Here is a 21,779-nt window from a genome sequence, read left to right on the forward strand (position 1 = left end):
AGGAGAAACGGTGTGCAGCTTTCACTCTCACCTGGGGCCGCAGATTCGGGTGTAGGAGGACGTAGCCATTGAGATCGATGGCAAACACATAACCATTAGCCCCCAACTGGGAAGAGAGACAAAAACAAGTGTCTGGTTAGTGCTGAAATAACTACCCTCTACTGCCCAAGCAAATAACTCCCTCGAAACTCAAGGGGCAAGAGACTATAGCACAGATTGAGGGAAACCTATTCCCTGTTTGACACTAGCACAAACTGAGAGAGCCTGTCGTTCTGACACTAGCACAGACTAAGGGAGCCCCTCTCACTGTCAGATACCAGCATGGAGCCTCTTTCTTTGTCTGATACCCGCACAGGCTGAGGGAGCCCCTTGCATGTTGCCACACAGTGTTTCTCCTAGAGGCATGGGGGTTCCCACTGTACACACCTGGTTCTGACTCTGAACAAGGAGATGTGACCAGACCAGGATCAAAGAAGGAAAATCATCATATCAGGGTGACAAGATCTGCACACAATACTCCAGGTGCAATTGGACCACAGATCTACACTTTAGCCATGGTCTCCCTGATGGTGGAGACCACTGGGCTTCTTTGTCCGCTACAATGTCCAGCCTGGTGCCTAGTGAGGTATGAACTTTTGTAACTAGTCTGTTCATGACTCCCTTTATTGCCCTAATCAGATCAAAGGAAAGAACAGGTTCAGCAATTTTTTCTCACCTTCATCAGAGGTCTGTTCCTTATGCTCAGCTTCTTCTCCTGGACAGTGCTTTTTTTTTATCAGCTGCTTTTGGTTTTAGCCTACTCTGCCTATATTGCCAGCAACCAATATTTAGCCATCTCTCGGGACATTTATTTTTTTGCAGTTCCATAGTTTGTGTTTTTACCTGAAATTTAAGGATTTTCACCAGGACAGCAGCAACAGTCGCATGGTTCAGCTTCCTCTCAGCTTATTGGTTCACTAATATCACCCCCTTCCACCTCCACTACTGCCCCTCTCTCTGACTGACCCTAGCACAGACTGACAGAACTCCTCCCCCAGTCAGATACTAGCACAAACTAAGGAAGCCCCCTCTCCCCATCTGACACTAGCAAAGATTGAGGAAGCCCCTTTTTCTGTCTGATGCTAGCACAGACTAAGGAAGTTTCTCTCCCTGTCTGACAATAGAACAGACTGAAGACGCCCTCCGTGATACTACTAGCACTGACTGAGAGAGCCTCTCTCTCTCAGTCTACTATGCACCTACTACTTCAACTGTAGAAAAAAAGGCAGACTTGATTTTTATCTCCATGTCCGAATCAGGGATAGCCTCACCTCTATTATTACTACTTTTATAACTCCAATAGGAAGGTTACAGTGATTGCAGGAAAAATGCTGGACTCCACCTTTACAGAAGGCTCCAGCTTTCTCCCTTCCCTTCCACCCTCCATGATGCTGCACTCATCAGCTTTCCATAAGAGTTTTTACTCCCTGCAGCAGAGGCAGCAAATTATGAATATTAATACATCAAACCCAATAGCGTCAGAGAGACATGTGCTCTCACAGGCAGGGAAAACAGCATCAGGTATTTACGAGCGCCTTTACATACGGCATAAATGCAGCTCAGACGATGTGCTGCCTTCCCTGGCCCAGGGATTTAACGGCTTACCATGTTAATAACACTGCAGGCTGGGCTGCCATCAGATGCTGAATTCATGTTTTTGGAGGTGATGTCTTCCATTTGTGAATGAATCTATGACACGTGCTCTGCACTGAGAAATCTTAGTTGGCCAAAGGAATCAAGGCAAGTGATAAGAAATGGCAGAAGTCAAAGAGCGTCGCTCAATAAAGATTCTTTCCACAATGCTGAATGGGGAAAAGTCCTTTTTGAGTAAGACCCAAAGAATTGCTTTGCTGTGGTGTAAACCACCAGCCCTTTGCCGTGACTGGTCTGAACCGGAGTACAGATGGCAGCGAATGCTGGCGTTCAGTGCTGTGCCAGGGTACAGTGGTTCATCATTGGGAATTCGCACATGTAAGATATACAGATGAATTTTAGGTATATTTTGTGATTCTATTGTGTTTCTGATAATATTGTGGATGTATGTTATGTAATCTGCACTGAGTGTTTATGGATGCTGTGGGATATAAAAAAAGTTCTAATAAATAAATAATAAACAAATAAATAAATAATACTGGAATAACTCTGCTGGCCTTTCGATTGATGTGCATTTTCTCCAAACCTTAAAAAGCACATGTTGTGCCAGGAACCCAGACAGGATGTGGATTATGCATGATTTTACCATTTTGGTTCATCCTGAATATATTTTTCAGATACAGTGGCTACCAGTACTAGAACTTCAGCCTGCAGAAAATTTCCTGAGTGGTGTGAGAAGAGGAGAGGGGGAGATGAAAAAAAGGTGCAAGGGCATCCCATCTATTCTCCCTTCCCTCCCTGCAGTTTTGCCTTCTCCTTCTTACGTTTTATTCTCACCTCATCCTTCCCACATCTTTCCCTTCCATCCTTCTCCCCGTGCCTATTAGCTGCCAAGGACCCAATTTCCCCACCATTCTGCCAGCCATTGCAGCTTCTCCCAGCTCCAGGTCCTTTCGCCATTCAGAAAGGACCTTCTCACACAGTAAGTCTGTAAGCATGAGCACTTATATGAGGTACTGCCTTCCAGATTAAAGGATCTGTGAAGGTACAAGCTAGGGAGGTGAGAGGGAAGGAGAGAGGAACCTTTACGCACGTTGTATCGAGGAGTGAGCTTCTTAATATCATTCAGTGCCACATCAATGCCCATCACGCCCAGGATAAGCTGGTTCTGTGAAAACAAAAACACGATGCAAAGACTGGATCAGCAGTAAGACTCAGAAGCACAACTCATCTGGCCAAGGTCTGTATCCTGTACGCAGAAACCTCTAAATCCTATAAGTCTCTAATTCAGCAGTGTGCAGGTGGGATGTACCGCAAAGCTCCCAAAGACCATGATGTTCTGATGTGATTACATGATTTCTATTTCATTTTAATTTTATTTATTAAATCTGTTACTCGCCAGGTCGCCTAGATGAACTAGAAGAGAGACAGCAATGCAATAAACCAAAAACAAGAGTGAATGAGAAACATATAAAAAACTTACAAAAACATAAAACAATGCAACCATATTAGCATGCTCTCGCTCTGGTGTGCTGAGCGTGATGGATTCTTGAATGGTGCTGGGCTTGGTTTTATTGGCATCAGAAAAAAATATTTTTTGGAAGAAATTTTAAACAAAAAACTTTTTTTTTTTTTTTTTTTTACTAAAGCAGATGTTTTGAAACAAGTGCAACAAGAAACACATTTTTTGAATTGTAAAAAAAGGTATGCTCATATTAAACACAAGAATCCTTTCCATCACAGGGAAATGTGCAGTTATACACTAAAGGGTAGATTTTAAAAGGTGCGCGTGTGCGCACACGGATGTGCCGATTTTACAACATGTGCGCACCGGCACATGCGTGTTATAAAATACGTGGGCCACGCGCACATACATGCCGGATTTTATTATCTGCGCGCGTTTGTGTGGGCGGCGCGCGCAAGGGGGGGTGGGTAAAAGTTTGCAAAATTTGCACGGCGACGAGATAGGGGCTCCCCCAGTTCACTCCCAGTCCGCTCCAATTTAGGAGCGGACTGGGAGGGAAATTTCCTACCCCCTACCCTAACCTCCCTTCCCCTCTCCTCCCCACCCTCTAAATCCCCCCCCCCCCTTTTTTTTTTTTAACCTTTTTTCCTTTGAGTTACTTCAGGGCCCGACCTGAAGTAACCTGCGTGCGCCGGCAGCTGGCTGGGAGAGTGAGGAATGGCCCATCCTCGCCCCCCGGCCCGCCCATTTGCCAGGGCCCGGCACTTATGCGCGTATCGCCACCATGCGCCTGGCCGGGCCCTTTTTAAAATGCGCGCCAGGCGCATAAGTGGCGATTTCTACGTGCATGGCCGATTTAAAATCCAGCCGTAAATGATTATGTCCTGTAGCTATACGTATCCCTATGTCTAAAAGGGATTCTGAGTAATGAACATGCCCTTTTTCGCGATACAAATTTTTCTTCTTCTACTTGCTACAAAAATATCTGCTTTAGTAAAAACGTTTTGGTAATAATTTTTTTCTGAGGACTTCCCCATTTGTATCTCTGACACGGTGCTTGATCGTCTCTTTCCTGAGCAGCTGGTTTTGTTGTGCCACACCTCTGTGCAGGCGCTCTGCTTAGTCTTGAGGATTTTCTCTTCATATGCTGCTGCTGCTGCAGGTTGCACCCCTGGATTGCGACTGCCTGCTTTTACACGTTACGCCATCTTTTTGTTCTGGGATACATGTCTGCAGCTAGAAAATCCCTCAGGACCTCAGGCAAGTATGGAACTAGTGCTGGTACTTTTAAGAGGAAAGGATTAAAAGCGACCCATAGCATTATTGAAATGGAAGAAACAGTTCTCACTGTGTACTGTTCAACCTGACAAGCAGTGCTATGTGCAGTGTGACAACTCAATATGTTTCAGTGAAACAAGGATCTGAAGGGATACCATTAGCGCTGGTGACATTGGAATCTGAAAATCTGCAGAGGATAAATCTGGTTGTTCCTATGCCACTTGCAGCTACCTACTTTATGTAGCTATCCCTTATATTGCTTGAAGCCTTTTTGGCTGCCTTTCAAAAAATCTTTTTAATGCAAATATGAAAATTTAAGGGTCACACCGTGCTACTTGTCAGTTGGCTGATGTATGTTTACAAGCGTGGTGATATATATATAGCACTAGAGCGGGAGCTGGCCAAGTAGGATACAGCTATTCCTTTTTAATTTGCATCTCTTTGGTGCTGCATCACATTGTACCAACAGAACAACTGTTGGTACAACGACTAGGGGGCACACAATGAAGTTATTAGGTGATACTTTTAAAACTAGTAAGAGAAAATATTTTTTTTTACTCAACACACAATAATTAAGCTCTGGAATCCGTTGCCAGAGGATATGGTGAAAACTATTAGTGCAACTGCATTTAAAAATGGTTTGGACAAATTCCTGTTTTTATAATTTCCAAATTGATATCTATATCTATATCTATATCTATCTATCTATCTATCTATCTATAAAAATAGGGTAGATAACCAAAAGCCATTTAGATTAAGCTGCTATTTTAAAAAGCTTAACTGGCTACATTTTATGGCCAGATAAGGAGTTATCTGGTTAGAATATAGCCGGTTAAGTTGGGGGCATGCAATAGGCGTTCCCGAGAGAAGCAGAGGGGCCGCTGTCGGACGTGGGTTAAATAGGCGCTAATCCACTCCTAATGCAATAGGGGAATTAGCGCCTATTTAATACGCGTCCGACGCAGCGTGAATGAGTTAGCGCTCATCACATGCAAATGCATATGAATGAGGCTATTACTCATTCACTCCAAATGCAAAAAAATAAATGTGCGTCTCAGACACACATTTATTGCTCAGATATTAATGCCTGCCTGGAGCAGGCGTTAATAGCTGAGCGCACTGAAAAAAAAGTACAGAAAAGCAGAACAAACTGCTTTTCTGTACTTTTTTTAAAGTTAAAAAAAAGAAAAAAAAACTCTGCCGGCCGCTTTGAAGACCGACGCTGAGCATATCGGCGTCGGTTTTCATAACCGGCCGGCTGCAGTAATGAAAACAGACGCCGATAAAGTCGGCGTCGCTTTTCATAACCGGCTGACTGCAGTTATGAAAACTGATGTCGAGTTTATCGGCATCGGTGTTCATAACCGGCAGACCGCCGGTAACCGCAGGGTCGCGTTAGTAAGGAGGCGCTAAGGTCGCGCTAGCGACCCTAGCGCCTCCTTGCTAGTGCGACCTCCTAATTTGTTTATTTCATGGCGCTCCCCCCTTGTGGGCGCCATGCGTGCGCTTTCCGCAAATTTTATTGCGTCGGCTTCAAATATTAGGGCCGCAGTATGTTTTGTAATCAGCCCTGTCAGACTGACAGCAATCTGCTCTCCTTCTGCTTTTCCCTGTACCTCCGGGGGCAGTTATGTGAGCCATAGATGCACAGATTGTCTCAGCCCCTGGATCCAGTAGCTCTGTGCTGGCTTTTTTTTTTTTATCACAAAGGATATTACTTATGACAGAAAGCAATTGGATCCCATTCCATACGAGGTCGATCGTAATGCTGTTCCAAGCACATTTTCTCCCAGAAATTCAGAGCAAACAGCAGGGGAAAAGCTAAAAGAGTTTCAGAAATAGAGCAGTAACATTTAGTCGATTGAGGGAAAGTAACTGCTACTTGCTAAATGTACTTCTGAAATGCTGTGCGGTACAGGTAAAGCATCCACTGTACAAAATCCACACAGACTCCCTAGGGAGCGGAGAGTCTGCCTGGGAGCAAGAAACAAGCAGCGAAAATTAATTACTAACCAACACAGAAGACAGATAAAAATAACAGAAGGGCAGTGCAGGTGAGCACACTATATTCTGAGCGGGAGAGCAGACAGCTCTGGTAAGAGCGTGATCAGACCCAGTTTCTGGAGGGAGCCAGCGTGGGCCAGCTTGTGGGATTTATATATTTGTAGTCTTGTTTCTTCTATTTCAGATCTGCACTAAAGGCACCAGAATGCAGTGAGATGGGGAGGGTGTCAGCATCAGCAAGTGTCCCTGCAGAAAGAGGGGGGGGGGGGTGTGTCTCATCACATCCTCCCACACACAGTCGTAGACACAAGAGATAGCTATTAGTGGGATGGCCAATTTGTAGAAACACTCCTACGTAAATAGTCTCTGAAATTTTGCTCTACAGTCACTAAAATGCTCAGGAAAGGTAATCACTGTACATTTTTGACTATTTCATACATGGAGAGTCTTTGCACAGATCCTCAGCCTGTTAGTTAATATCAAAGTGCAAGGTCTGAGCTGTGAGGCGAGGATGGCTCTTTCTTGGCCTTTTAGTAGAGACTGAGGACCTGTACGATTATAAGGGGAGTGGGGGAAGGATTGTAATGCCCTGCCACTCACCCCCATAGGGACACGTCGATTTTATAATCATGGAAATGCCGGATGATTAAACTTCCTTCTAAACCAAAAAAGAAGTTTTTTTTTTACACAGACCCTGGCCCTGGCTCCTGCCCTCCCCCCCCCCCTCAGGTCTTGAACAATGCTGGAAGATGAAGGCTTCCTACCTTCCCAGCACTGCCACTGTCTTCTGTCAGGTTAAACACAGGCAGGGTGCCTGTCACCACCAATCCCAAGCCCTGGAAGAGAGAAGCAAAGTCAAAATCCACATAGACTTCACTGGTCACATTATAGCACATACAGCACTCGCAGCAAAGGCTCCTGCTCTGTAGACACAGTGGGTGCTCGAGCACCCTTAATATTGTCTCATGCATGTCTGTGGATCAGAGGCTGAGAATCCCACACTTCAGGACGGTGCGGGAGAGCAGGAAAGAAGTGCTTCTGTCTTCCTGCTCCTGCCTCCCACTGCAGCCTCTTGGCTGATGACCAATACGTCTTTAAAACTAGCCTCCATAAGACCCTTATTTAAAAACAAAACAAAACAAAACAAAAAAAAAACACAGCTTAACTCATCTGATCTGGCCAACTACACCATCTCCTCATCTTTCATGGCAAAAATGATTGAGCATGTGGTGTCGAAACAGCTAACAATTTTTCTTGATGGCCATCAAGTGTTAGACCCTTCACAATTTGAGTTTAGGAAAACGCTAAACACTGAGATCCTTCTGCTCTCTCTCATTGATTCCCTAAGAAGGGGTATGAATGCTGGCAAGAGATATGTTCTGATTACATTGGATATCTCTTCCTAATTCTATACTATTTACCACCAGGTTCTACTCTAACAGTTGAGGAAATGCATTGTTTCTGGGACTGTTCTCAATTAGTTTAGATCGTATTTATCTGGCCTCTGGCAAGAGGCTAAAATTGGGCCATTGACTTCTAAGTGGTATCTCCTTGTGACTAGTGTCCCTCAGGGATCAGCCCTATCAGCTATGTTGTTTAATGTTTACCTGTCACCTATTTGTAAATTGCTTGCTGGCATTTGCTCTGACCATCGGCTTTACGCAGAAAACATTCAGTTTTATATTCAAGCTGTGTCATCTGGGGATGAAACTTCCTCGGTAATTTCTTGCTGTATATCATGGTATTTCTTCAATAAAGCAATGGTTAGCGTATAACAGTATGGCACTGAATTTAGACAAAATTGAAATGGTTGTTTTATAGCGGGGGTGGGTGGGGGGAGGTTTAACAACATTACCATCTGTTCTTGTTGAGTCCTTACTATCCAGACTTCCACTAAAGTGAAAAGTCTGGGAGTAATTATTGACTTCCATTTGACTTTTAATAATTAGGTGAAAGCCATTACTCATTATATTGACACTACTTTGGACTCATTGGAATCCGTTTCAGACCTTGAAGTTTCAAATGTGATTTCTGACTTGGACCCTTTAAACTCATTCAACGTTAATTTATTCAAAATAATAAAGAAAGGAAACAGAGAGTAGGATTTAATGGTAAAAGAGTGGTAAAGAGTGGTAAAGAGTGGTAAAGAGTGGAGTGCCTCAGGGATCTGTATTTGGACGGGTGCTTTTCAATATATTTATAAATGATCTGGGAAAGGATACAACAAGTGAGGTGATCAAAGTTACAGCGGACACAAAATTATGCAGAGTAGTTAAATCACATGCAAATTGTGATAAATTGTAGGAGGTGTTACGTGCCCTGTCCGCGCCCGACCTGTGCACGGGCCTGCTCACCTCGCTAACTCCTCTGCAAGTCACGGGTCGACCTCCCCAGTGGCAGCCGCGAGCTCCTCCAGGCCTTGGCGTCCTGCGGCAGCGGTCGCTGGGCCTTCCACTGCGCGCCAGGCCTCATGTCGGAGTTCGGCATCCTCAGTGGCATTGGCCACGCCCCTGCATGCGCACTCCGCCCGGTCTTTTGTAGGGCCAGGGGCAGGTCCTAGCTATGCAGCGCCCTGATTGATTGCCTGTGACATGGAAGTTCCTGTCTGCACTTCCTTGCCTTGGCAATCGGGTCGGCACTGCTTGTGTGATAGTTTGCCTCCGAGTTCACAGTCTTGTTCCAGCCTTGTTCCTGTCTCGTTCCAATTTTGTTCCAGCCTTCTTCCAGTGTCCTACTGTTCCAGCATCCAACTGTTCCAGCCTTGTCCCGACATCCTTCCGTTCCAGTGTCCGTCTGTCTCATATCCCTAGGTAATACCCTTGGTCTGTCTCTCTGGTACTGACCTCAGCCTGTTCCTCGATCATTCTGCTTGCCTCCTGACCTCTGCCTGCATTGTGACCTCGTCTGACCTCCAGAACCTGACCCCTGCCTCATTGACCACTCCTCGGACTGATCCTCGGATTCTGACCTCGGCTGCCCTTGAACACATCTCTGATTCTGGCTCTATCCCTTGCCTTGTCATCGCCTATGCTGGTCTGGTCCTCCTTGCTCCATCAGAACCACAGCTCCAAGTTCGACTGTACTCCCTTGCTGTCCATGGGCATGCTTGTCTACAACTTCTCCTGGAGACCCTGCAAGGCCCACCTAAGTCCAAGCGGCCCGGGTCCCTACGGGCTCCACCCGGGGGGAACCGCAGGCTTCCAGTGGTGAAACTCATCCTAGCCTCTGTCTCCTCTAGTGCTCTGCCCCCTGGGGGCAGGAGCTTCCTGGTCCCTACCAGGGAGCAGTTCTCCACTGCCGCAGGACAAGGGTCCACCGCCGATCACAACAGGAGGACCTTGGGAGACTGAAAGATTGGGTGTCCAAATGGCAGATGAAATTTAATGTGGACAAGTTCAAGGTGATACATATAGGGAAAAATAATCCATGCTGTAGTTATATAATGTTAGGTTCCATAATTAGGAGTTACCAACTGGGAAAAAGATCTAGGCGTTATAGTGGATAATACATTTAAATCATCGGCTCAGTGTGCTGCAGCAGTCAAAAAAGCAAACAGAATGTTAGGAATTATTAGGAAGGGAATAGTGAATAAAACTGACAATGTCATAATGTGTCTGTATTGCTCCATGGTGAGACCGTAGTGTGTGCAATTCTGGTCGCCGCATCTAAAAAAAGACATAGTTGCACTGGAGAAGGTATAGAGAAGGGCGACCAAAATGATAAAGGGGAGGAACGGCTCCCCTATGAGGAAAGGCTAAAGAGGTGAGGGCTGTTCAGCTTGGAGAAAAGATGGATGAGGGGGGATATGATAGAGGTCTATAAAATCATAAGAGGACTAGAATGGGTAAATGTGAATCAGTTATTTACTCTTTCAGATAGCTGAATAAGTCTACAAATGCTTCTTAGTTGGCTATCTGATTTATCTCTGGATTCATTATTTGGCTATAAATATAGTGGAATGATGAGCGGCAGCCAGAAAAGGGGCGGGGGGAGGGGGTGATAGTGAGCAGCCGGCCCATTGAGGCGGTGTGTTTTCGCCCGCTGCGGATGCAGCCTTGCTGCACACTATCGCCCCTGTAGCGCCAATGAAATAGCTGTAGCTATTTCCGGCACTACTGCGGGCGATAATATGCAATACATTATCACCCGCAGCGCTACAGACCCCTACTTTGCCTAAACTCCGCCCAAACTCCTCTCCTTTCCCTAATTTGAATTTGATATCGCGATCGATAACGGCTCATCACGATTTGATGAATGACCCTGTTAGTCAGCTTTTTACATTAGTTGGCTATCTGACTTTGGTAATATTTAGCCAATAAATTTCGCAGTGTGCATTTTTTACACACACAAGCATGATTTTGTGCATATTTACCCATAGTTATAACCTGCACATAACATATGCCCGCAGGTTATAAAATACTGTAGCAACTTTGCACATGCCCATATACAAGTATGCGCGTAACTTTGAAAGTTATCCGCTAAGATTGGAGAATTGATAACCAGGAATGTATATACTTTATTATAGCTTAAGAAGTATGATATAGTAGCACAAGGCAGTTTTGTTGTGTAGCTCACTTAAATAATAATTTTGTAATTTATATATATATATCTTTTGTCATTTACATGTGCTACTGAAACATTTTTGTGACAATATGTATGCCTGCTACTGTTTTTCGGTGTGTTATGATTATAGCTGTTCTCCCTCAGCCAGTTTTTGAATTGATGGAAGGTATATGAACATATGTTTTTTTCACTTTTCTAGCATTATTTATGATTAAAATAAAAAATGAAAATTGTTGGTTCACTTTTTGGTAAGGGACAGAGGAGAGTTATTTGATCATTGAAGTTTACACACTTTTTGGATCATCGGATATTTTTGCCTTTTCTTTTGGAGACATATTGTAGCCAGGTAAAGAATCTTTTAGAATCTTCACATAAATAAGAAAGCAAAGTTTTTGAATGTCCTTTGTTATGGTTGGTGTGTATGTGTTATGGTTGGTGTGTATGTGGAACAGGTCCGCACCGTCCGGAGTAGCAGGAAGCTCTGAGCACAGTGGGGGAAGGAGCCCCAAGGACCAGGAGGTGACCCCGTAGGGTAGCAGACTGTAGACGGCACCTGGCGAGTCAGGAGAGAGAGGATGCCAGGCAGCCCACAGTACAGAAGGCGCAGACATTGATGTACAGGAGATTCTCCGGTAGGACAGCCCTGCAGGGTGGAGCTGCAGCGTGGTGGGCATAGACAGGAGTGTGCAGGCCAACCCACACGGCGGGAAGCCCAAGCCCGGTTCCAGCAGCTCCAGTAGGCAGGTACCCGGAGATCAAGGGAGAGCCAGCTGAGTAGTAGAGAAGCAGCCTGCAGAGCGGGAGAGCTGGCAGTGGTAGTATTTCCTGGAGCAGACCTCGAGGAGCGGGGAGGACCAAGGTAGTCTCTGAAATAGTAAGCATAGCCTGTGGAGCGGGAAAGCGTGAACAGTCTTGAATGACACAGGCACAATCCCGAGGAATGGGAAGGCCAGCCGAGGATTCACTAGTTGCTGCAGTAGTTCCAAGGGAGACCCAGGTGGTAGAACCGGTAGCCAGGTAGAACCCAAGAGGCGCAGAGCCAGCCTGAGGAGCGGAGTAGGCCAGGGGAACGAGTCCCCGATGGAGTGCACACTGACTCCCGAGGAGCAGGTGCCAGATAGGGTCCAAGATGCAGGCAAGAGCGGCATCTCAGCAACCAGAAGCAGGTATAAGACTCGTACGGAACTTGTTGCCAAGTCAACTGGCTGAGGGTGCCGATGTAGCTTAAATCAGGAGTCCGATTACATCATCAACTGGAGATGCCCCCGAGGTTCCCGCCGAAGCAGCTTCAAAGGCAGGACTTATGATGCATGCGCGCGCCTAGGAGGGCCCGACATCGGAGCAGGAAGTGATGGCATCCATGCCTCCAAGTGGAGGCCTGAGGAACGTGGTGATACAGGCAGGCCCGTGCGGCGAGCAGACCCGGGGGGGGGGGGGGGGGGGGGGCAGAAGTATAGAGCAAGCAGTGAGTACTCGCGGTGGCAGCCGTGTGACCAACAGGCATAACATCCTTTATGATAGTTACGGCTCTCAGCAGGAAAAAACCTTGCATAATCAGGGGTGGTTTTGGATATGGAACCTACAAATCAGGAGGGATTTTTGATGACTCAGGAGGGGCTTTTGAACGACCCATAAGTTAGAGAAGATTTGGGGAAACTGTGATCATAATACAATATGAACTTAGGACATTAGCATTTGAACTTAGGACAAAACCAGAAAATGCAAAAATTAAAACTAAGATATTTAATTTTAAAAGTTTTAATGTTAAGAATATGTACAGTTTGTTTGATAAAATATTGCCAAAGACAACAAAACCAATTGCAAAAGCTTTTTCTGTTGATAAGCAGGCTGAATTGGCCATTACATATGGGTGATGTTCTCTGGACTTGGACTCATCTCTCCAAGTTAGAAGAGTTTTGAACTCTACTAAGCATGTGTAGGAGTTCCTCCACGGACATGCCTTATGAGTTTCGTTAGTCATTTTTTGTCCGAGCATAACATGGACGTGTATCTCCTCTTAATTTTTTCTCAAAATTCTCTCAATTTGGCTAGTTACCTCAAAAAGTCTTTGTTTTCTATTGTCTTGCTGCCCCTGCAGCCCCACAACAGCACTTTTCAGTGCTAAAAAAAAAAAGATTAAAAACAACGAACCGAGGCCTACCTTCCATCATTTCTTGCCAGAAGAAAAAATAAAAAATGGTGAGCAGGTTCAAAAGATGTATCTGTGGCAAAATCCCTCACCGATGGTCATGAGCTGTAAAACCAATGCTTCCAATCAGAATACAACCAAAAGAACTGCTTTGCCTGTGGACGATTGTCCCTTGCTCTTAGTGTTCTAGGGTGCTTCATACTGAAGAACTTCCTAAATCTCTCTAGAATCACAGTAGGTCCTTGATCCATAGTACAGCATTGTTTGCCTCGCTGGGAAAGAGCTGAGCAAGAGCTCCTAAAAAACAACCTTGGCTGCTTAGGCCAAAGTCGAGCTACAAAGCATCATGAAACAAAGGAGCCAAAAGAAGCACAAACACTAAATGTGGTACCATGAACGCAGAAATCATTAGTGCCATTGTACAAGAAGAATCAGTGTTCCCGACGCATGATGCACCAACTCGATGCATCCTATATCAAGGTGCCTGAGGCACAATGCACCAATGCACTTGACGCATACAGATCTAATGTGCTCAACACACCAATGCACTTAGGGGTAGATTTTAAAAGGTGCGCGTGGTTCCCGGGGCATGCACATGGATGCATAGATTTTATAACATGCATGCGCCAGAGTTTATAACATGCACACATATGTGTGGGCAGCGTGTGCAGGGGGAGAAATTTTACCAAATTACATGGGGCGATGCAATTGGGCCTCCCCCAGTTCCCTCCCAGTCCGCTCCAATTAAGGAGCAGACTGGGAGGGAACTTCCCCTGTTTAACCTTCCTACCCTTTCCCCTCTCCACCCTGACCTCTACCTCCTACCTAAGTAAAATAATTTTTAACATTTTTTTACTTACTGTTCCGTTGAAGCAGAAGTAACTTGTGCGTGCTGGCTGACTGCCAGCATGCACTTCCCCAGGACACCAGCTAATGGCCACTGTCCCAGCCAGCCTCCATCCCACCCTGCCCCACTCCTTTTTTAGAGCCCAGCAATTGTGCGTGTATTGGCACTTACATGTGAGGTTGGGTGCTTTTGAAAATGCACATGGAGCATGCAGGGCTCAGTCACACACATAAGTGTCGATATTTGTGCATGTAGCTGTTTTAAAATGTGGCCGTTAATGCACGATGCACCAATGCCTTCGAAATGAGTGGCCTTGATACACAATGAAACCTCACCACTATTGCACGATCCCTCGATGCATAGTGTGAGGACACATGGTGCATCTCTGATGCACCAAACCAATATCATTGTCTTACACTGGATTCCTCTATGTGCATCTCAATGGACCTATAGAAGCATGCCAAGTCATCCAAAGTGTCTAAGCATTCTACCCCATCAAAGCTACTAATACATCCATCTCAGTCTTCACTTTATAAAACTGCTTTGCCAATACAGCTGTACACAGCCCATCTTAAATCTTCAGGGGAAGAAGTCAGGTTGCTGCTACCCCTCCAATAACCAAGGAACTCATCTCACCTAGACTAGTGGTGGAAGAACTTCTCTTGGAGATGGAAGATCTGGTATCCTTCATAGTCCCACACCTCCAACAGACTACCTGTTATCATGCAAGAGCCTATCCTGGTCTTGGAAGAGGATGTCCCATCACCTATGCCACATCAATCACTCAACCAAATCACAGATTTGGTGAAGAGTTTCTCTACTTCTATGACCAAGGAGATAGAAAGAATGTTCCAGCCTCTCCTTTCCAACGTTGCTATGGTGATACCACAGACCGAAGTTCCAATTTTGCCTATAAGGGTGAATTCATCATCAGAACCTGTAAGCAGAGTTCAGCAGATCAGAGGCATTAGATATGGCTGCTTCTCCTTCGAGTCAACTGGAACCACCTCCTGGTTCACCTTCTTTGTCACTAGAGACCTCTATAAGTGAACCAGTGCCCTTACGTTTACATACAGAAGGACGAATGGATGAGTGCCGCAGATCTGAAGGATGCATATGCTCACATATCCATCCACCCTTTGCACTGGTGCTACCTCTGATTTCAGGTGGATTCTTCCCACTCAGTATAAAGTACTTTCATTTGGCCTATCTTCAGCCCCAAGAGTCTTTAGGAAATGCCTTGTGGTAGTAGTGGCTCATCTATATCATCAGGGAATACAAGTTTTCCTGTACCTGGGTGATTGGCTCATCACAGTGAAATCATGGGAAGAAGTGCTCTTCTCCCTGTGCACAATGATATGTCTTTTGCACCACCTAAGTTTTCTGGTGAAATTCAAGTCAAGCCTAGAGTCAACTCAGAGTCTCAAGTTCATCAAAGCTTGGATAGATTTATTGCAGGAGACAGCATTTCTGCCTCTGGACTGGGCATACACCACAATATCGCTCATCTGCAAGCTACGATCCTCACCACGCTCAATGGCTAGAAAGTTTCTTGTTATCCTCTGTCATATGGCAGTGGCCATTCATTATCCTGCTTTCATATCCAGTACCTACCTACCCAGTGGGATCAACTAACGCAACCATTCTTGTCTCTGGTGTGAATAACAGTGACAATGAAATGGGAGTTACAGTGGTGGGTTTGCCTCTAGGTCCTCTTTGCTCACTCTCCTATTAAGTGGTATTCATTGCGGATATCCTGAAAACCAGGCCTGTTTGTGACTCTTGAGGACCGGAGTTGGCCACTCCTGAACTAGAAGATATTATATCTTTAAATGGAATAGGTACTCCAAATGGTGCCAACAGAATGCTTTGGATTTATTTTCTTGCGAACCTAAGCACCTGCTGAAATACTTACTCTACCTTTCTCAGGTCTCACCACTTCTTTGCTGCAAGTTCACCTCAGCTCTATAGCGGCTTACCATATTCAACTGGATAGCAAACCAATATCTACTCATCTGCTGATACCTTGTTTCATGAAAGGTCTATAGGATGTATAACCCACCTGTTTTGTGGGATCTAAATGTGGTCCTTTCCCAACTAATGAAGCCTCCCTTTGAGCTACTAGAATCAGCTTCTCTAAAGGTCTTTACATGGAAGGTGTTGTTCCTCATCGCAATGATTTCAGCTAGAAGAGTTATTGAACTCCAAGCTTTTGTCCACTATCCTCCGTACAAGGAATTTTTCTGCAACAGGATGTTCTCTGTACTCACCTGAAGTTTCTGTCAAAAGTTGTCTTGGCTTTCCATATCAGTCAATCCATCATATTGCCTACCTTTTTTCCCTAGGCCTCATGCATATGATGGCAAAAAAACCCTACATACTCTGGATTGCAAAAGGGCCTTAGCATTACAAGAAATTAACTCAGCTGCATCATAAAACCTCTCAGCTGTTCATCTCTTATGACTCTAACAGGCTAGGAGTAGTGGCTGCCAAGCAAACCTTGTCTAATTGGCTGGCTGAGTGCATTCACAAATGCTATACCTTAGCTGGACTACAAGTCACAGACTCTATGAAAATTCATCAAGTGAGAGCATGGATACTTCCATTGCTCATCGTCATGAAATACTCATTCCGGATATCTGCAAAGCTGCAACCTGATCTTCAGTTCATAACGTTATGTCCCACTACTGTCTTGATAACCTCTCAAAGTCTGATAGTAAATATGGACAAGCAGTTTTGCGAAATCTATTCTCACTATAGTCTACGCTCCACAGAGGGGGCTAGGTTGCTTACTAAGTAAACACTTCGCTGCAACCCTCAGCTTGGGACTCCCAAAATGTAATGGCTAATTCAGCCTGCTCATCGACAGGAAAAGCAACTTTGCTTACTATAAATGGTGTTTTCCATAGATAGCAGGATGAATTAGCCATTGAATGCCCACCTGCCTCCCTGGAGCATCAACTACATAGCTTCATTTAGCTCTGATATAGACTGAGGATACTCATGAGCAATGCCAGCACAGGAACTCCTGCAAATGATCAGTAAAGCTCAAATCTCTTCTAACTTGGAGAGACAAGTCTGTTCAGTGCCAGTGGGTGAGATCACCTAAATTTAATGGCTAATTCATCCTGCTATCTATGGAAAATACTGTTTATGGTATGCAAACTTGCTTTTTTTTTTAAAGTATATTAAGAAAAAAAAGATGGCAAGGGATGCTATGCTTTGCTAGGGGATAATTTTACATCAGAAAAAATAATAAAACAAGGGGACACACTCTGAGATTAAGGAGAAATAGATCTCACCAATTGTTTACTCAAGGAGCAGTGAAATCATGCAACATTTGCCAAGTGGAGACAATCATGGTTATCAAATAACTTCAAAAGAATGCTATACAACTTTCTAGAGGAAAAAGAAATTGGTGGCTGTCATAGTGCAGTTAGTCTGTAGAGAAAAGTGCTGACCAGGGACTGAAGCTCACCGTCAGATTTGATGCACAATGGGTTTTTTTTGTTCCCCATTGAATTTCAACATAGAGAGTTTTGTTACGGTTTAGAGGCCTGCAAACAGTTTTATTTTTTTTTATTTTGTTTTTGGCACTTAACTGGCTATATAATTTAAATATAGCCAGTTAAGGTAAAGGTATCTGGGTGCATGTATCCATATAATTTTACCCCTTCTGAGGCATTACCAGACTAAACTGAATAACTTATTTGGCTAAATGAATATCAGTCAATCCATTGTATTACCTACCTTTTCCTAGGCCCCATGTGCACGATGGTGAAAAAGCCCTATGTACTCTGGACTGCAAAAGTGCCTTAGAATATTACAAGAAACAAACTCAGCTGTATCGAAAAACCTCTCAACTGACCATCTCATAGGCTAGGCACAGGGGTCACCAAGCGTACCTTGTCTAAATGGCTGCTGATTGTATTCACCACTGATACATCTTAGTAGGACTGCAAGTCACAGATTCTTTGAAGGCTCATCATGTGAAAACCAAGGCTGCTTCCATTGCTCATCTTCGAGAAATACTCATTTAGGGGCGGATTTTCAGAGCCCTGCTCGCCTAAATCCGCCCAAATCCGGGCGGATTTAGGCGAGCAGGGCCCTGCGCGCCGGGAAGCCTATTTTACATAGGCCTACCGGCGCGCGCAGAGCCCCGGGACTCGCGTAAGTCCCGGGGTTTTCGGAGGGGGCGTGTCGGGGGCGGGCCCGAACCGCGCGGCGTTTTCGGGGCATGTCGGGAGCGTTCCCGGGGCGGGCCCGGGGGCGTGGCTACGGCCCGGGGCGGTCCGGGGGCGTGGCCGCGCCCTCCGTACCCGCCCCCAGGTCACGGCCCGGCGCGCAAGAGGCCCGCTGGCACGCGGGGGATTTATTTCTCTCTCCGGGAGGCGTAAATCCCCCAACAAAGGTAAGGGGGGGGTTTAGACAGGGCCGGGCGGGTGGGTTAGGTAGAGGAAGGGAGGGGAAGGTGAGGGGAGGGCGTTAGAGGATTCCCTCTGAGGCCGCTCCGATTTCGGAGCGGCTTCGGAGGGAACGGGGGTAGGCTGCGTGGCTCGGCGCGCGCCGGCTATACAAAATCGATGGCCTTGCGCGCGCCGATCCAGGTTTTTAGCAGATACGCGCGGCTCCGCGCGTATCTACTAAAATCCAGCGTACTTTTGTTTGCGCCTGGAGCGCAAACAAAAGTAGGCCTATTCGCGGAGTATGAAAATCCGCCCCATTAAGGATTTTGCAAAACTGCAACTTGGTCTTCAGTTCATACCTTTGCGTCCCACTACTGCATTGATAACCTCTCAAAGACTTACAGTAAATTTGGGCAAGCAGTTTTGCAAAATCTGTTCTCATTGTAGTCTACTCTCCACAGTGAGGGCCAGGTTGCTTACTAACAGGCCGATACGGAACGGTGCGCTCAGGTGTGGAAAACGTGCAGCCAACCCCCCCGAAACTAATAGCGCGCTCAACATGCAAATGCATGTTGATGAGCCTATTAGTTAGTCACGCTCGATACAGAAAGTAAAATGTGCGGCCAAGCCGCACATTTTACTCTCAGAAATTAACTCCTGTAAAAGGCAGGAGTTAATTTCGTCCGGCACCAGGCAAGTGTACAGAAAAGCAGAAAAAATTGCTTTTCTGTACACCCTCCGACGTAATATTATTGCCGGCGTCCGTGTTCCGAACCCGTGGATGTCAGCGGGTTCGACAACCGATGCCGGTAAAATTAAGCATCAGCTGTCAAACCTGCTGACAGCTGCCGCTTCCGCCAATAATTATTAGCGTGGGCCCTAATTTAAATACAGAATCGCGCGCTCAGGAGAGGGGCCTGGGTGCTTGTTGGGAGAGTGGGCGCTTGCCTCGGAGTGCTGGCTCTCCTGCACACTTTACTGAATTGGCCTGTAAGTAAATGCTCCACTGCAACTCTCATCTTGGGACTCTCAACATGTAATGCTAATTCAGCAGGTTTATTGATGGAAAAAGCAAGTTTGCTTACCATAAATGGTGTTTTCCCAGATAGCAGGATGAATTGGCCATAGATTGCCTGCCTACCTCCCTGGAGAGTTGACTACATAGCTAGACTTAGCTCTGATACAGACTGAGGAGATTCTGAATATCAGAGTTAGCCAGATAAGTTGTTTGGCTAAGCTAACTCTGATTTGGAATTCCACTAGAACATCTCTGATTTATCTGGATAATTATCCGATTAATGACTTAGCTGGATAAAATTTGTCTGGTTAAAGGGGACCAGATATTCAAATCTCTGGCAGGCTGATGCAATATCATGCGCTGGCTGCAGCGCATGGCTCAACATGTCATTGGATGTGTGTTTTGGACGCACATCTATAAATCCTAATGCAAAACGGGTTAGCATGTCCAAAACGCATGTCCAACCGAGTGCGTAGCTAATAGCGTTCATCATATATAAATTCACGTTGATGAGGATATTAGCTATTTCCCTCCAATGCAAAAAAAAAAAAATGTGCACCCAACATGCACATTTTTACTCTGAAAAATTTAAGCCTGCCCTGGAGGTGGATCGGTGCACGTTAAGAGAGCAGGAGTTCATGATTGAGCGCCCGTTTAATGCGCACTAATATTGCATCGACCTGTGAGTTTATCTGGCTAATTCAAAGGTTATATGGACAAACCCCTTTGAACAAATTATTATGAAATAATAAATATGCGATGCTTTATATAAATAACCACCAGGTGACAGCATAAGCTTCAAATGAGGTAGCAGGCAGAGAGGAAACAAAAGGAAAGAAGTAGGGCAAAATTATATGCCAGTTTCTCAGCTTGGAAGTTTTCTCTTGCTTCTTTGGGCTTCTAGCAAATTGAAACCAGGATTAGGATCTGGCGCTTTGAAGCTTCATTCATAACAACCAGATTGTTTCCCCTCCCAGACATCGCAGTGAGAGTTCTAGGCCAGGGGCCTAGGCACCAGGGCTCCTTTGGACCCCACTAATCAAGGGCCAAGAATCTGGAAACTGGGTTTTGTTATCGCATGATGTCTATGACTCCCTGCCCCCGGGGTCTCTGAATGCTGATTCCATTGCATCCTGAGCCCCAAGAATTGGAAGATCTGAGCTGGGAACTGAACCTAGGACCCTTTCACCCTGGCCACCAAGCCGGCCCCAGCAATCCTGTCTGCCTTCTAATTCATGTTTTTCCTTAACTCTCTCAGAAAGGTATGGGAAGTAGTAGTTAAAGCACAAGCAGATTGTGATAAATTGCAGGAAGACCTTGTGAGGCTGGAAAATTGGGCATCCAAATGACAGATGAAATTTAATGTGGATAAGTGCAAGGTGATGCATATAGGGAAAAATAACCCATGCTATAGTTACACAATGTTAGGTTCCATATTAGGTGCTACAACCCAAGAAAGAGATCTAGGTGTCATAGTGGATAACACATGAAATCGTCGGTTCAGTGTGCTGCGGCAGTCAAAAAAGCAAACAGAATGTTGGGAATTATTAGAAAGGGAATGGTGAATAAAACGGAAAATGTCATAATGCCTCTGTATCGCTCCATGGTGAGACCGCACCTTGAATACTGTGTACAGTTCTGGTCGCCGCATCTCAAAAAAGATATAATTGTGATGGAGAAGGTACAGAGAAGGGCTACCAAAATGATAAGGGGAATGGAACAGCTTCCCTACGAGGAAAGACTAAAGAGGTTAGGACTTTTCAGCTTGGAGAAGAGACGACTGAGGGGGGATATGATAGAGATGTTTAAAATCATGAGAGGTCTAGAACGGGTAGATGTGAATCGGTTATTTACACTTTCAGATAGTAGAAAGACTAGGGGGCACTCCATGAAGTTAGCATGAGGCACATTTAAAACTAATCGGAGAAAGTTCTTTTTTACTCAACGCACAATTAAACTCTGGAATTTGTTACCAGGGGATGTGGTCAGTGCAGTTAGTATAGCTGTGTTTAAAAAAGGATTGGATAAGTTCTTGGAGGAGAAGTCCATTACCTGCTATTAAGTTCACTTAGAGAATAGCCACTGCCATTAGCAACAGTAACAAGGAATAGACTTAGTTTTTGGGTACTTGCCAGGTTCTTATGACCTGGATTGGCCACTGTTGGAAACAGGATGCTGGGCTTGATGGACCCTTGGTCTGACCCAGTATGGCATTTTCTTATGTTCTTAAGAATCCCTGTACCCCTGGAAAGGAAGCCCAGGTGCTCGCAATTCCTGACCCCTTTTCTTTAACATGTGCTCGGGTGCATGTCCAGGTGAATACGGGGCTGCACTACAATCTGTAGGATGTAAAGGGACTGTCTTATTTATGACATCAGTCTGCTGTCAAAACAATTCACTTAGAACAAGTCTTTTGG

General features: G+C 45.3%; 1 protein-coding gene across 1 annotated transcript in view; it reads right to left on the reverse strand.

Annotated features, from left to right (window-relative positions):
- The window catches only part of CACNA2D2 (calcium voltage-gated channel auxiliary subunit alpha2delta 2), a 1,734,543-nt gene that overhangs the window by 153,136 nt on the left and 1,559,628 nt on the right, over nt 1-21,779 (reverse strand). The window contains exons 16-18 of the mRNA XM_029599532.1: nt 7,144-7,215; nt 2,726-2,800; nt 32-106 (exon numbers count right to left, since the gene is read on the reverse strand). Coding sequence (XP_029455392.1) covers nt 32-106; nt 2,726-2,800; nt 7,144-7,215 — 222 coding nt within the window. The remainder of the gene's footprint in view (nt 1-31; nt 107-2,725; nt 2,801-7,143; nt 7,216-21,779) is intronic.

The sequence above is a fragment of the Rhinatrema bivittatum genome, chromosome 4, assembly GCF_901001135.1.
Source record: "Rhinatrema bivittatum chromosome 4, aRhiBiv1.1, whole genome shotgun sequence".
NCBI lineage: Eukaryota > Metazoa > Chordata > Amphibia > Gymnophiona > Rhinatrematidae > Rhinatrema > Rhinatrema bivittatum.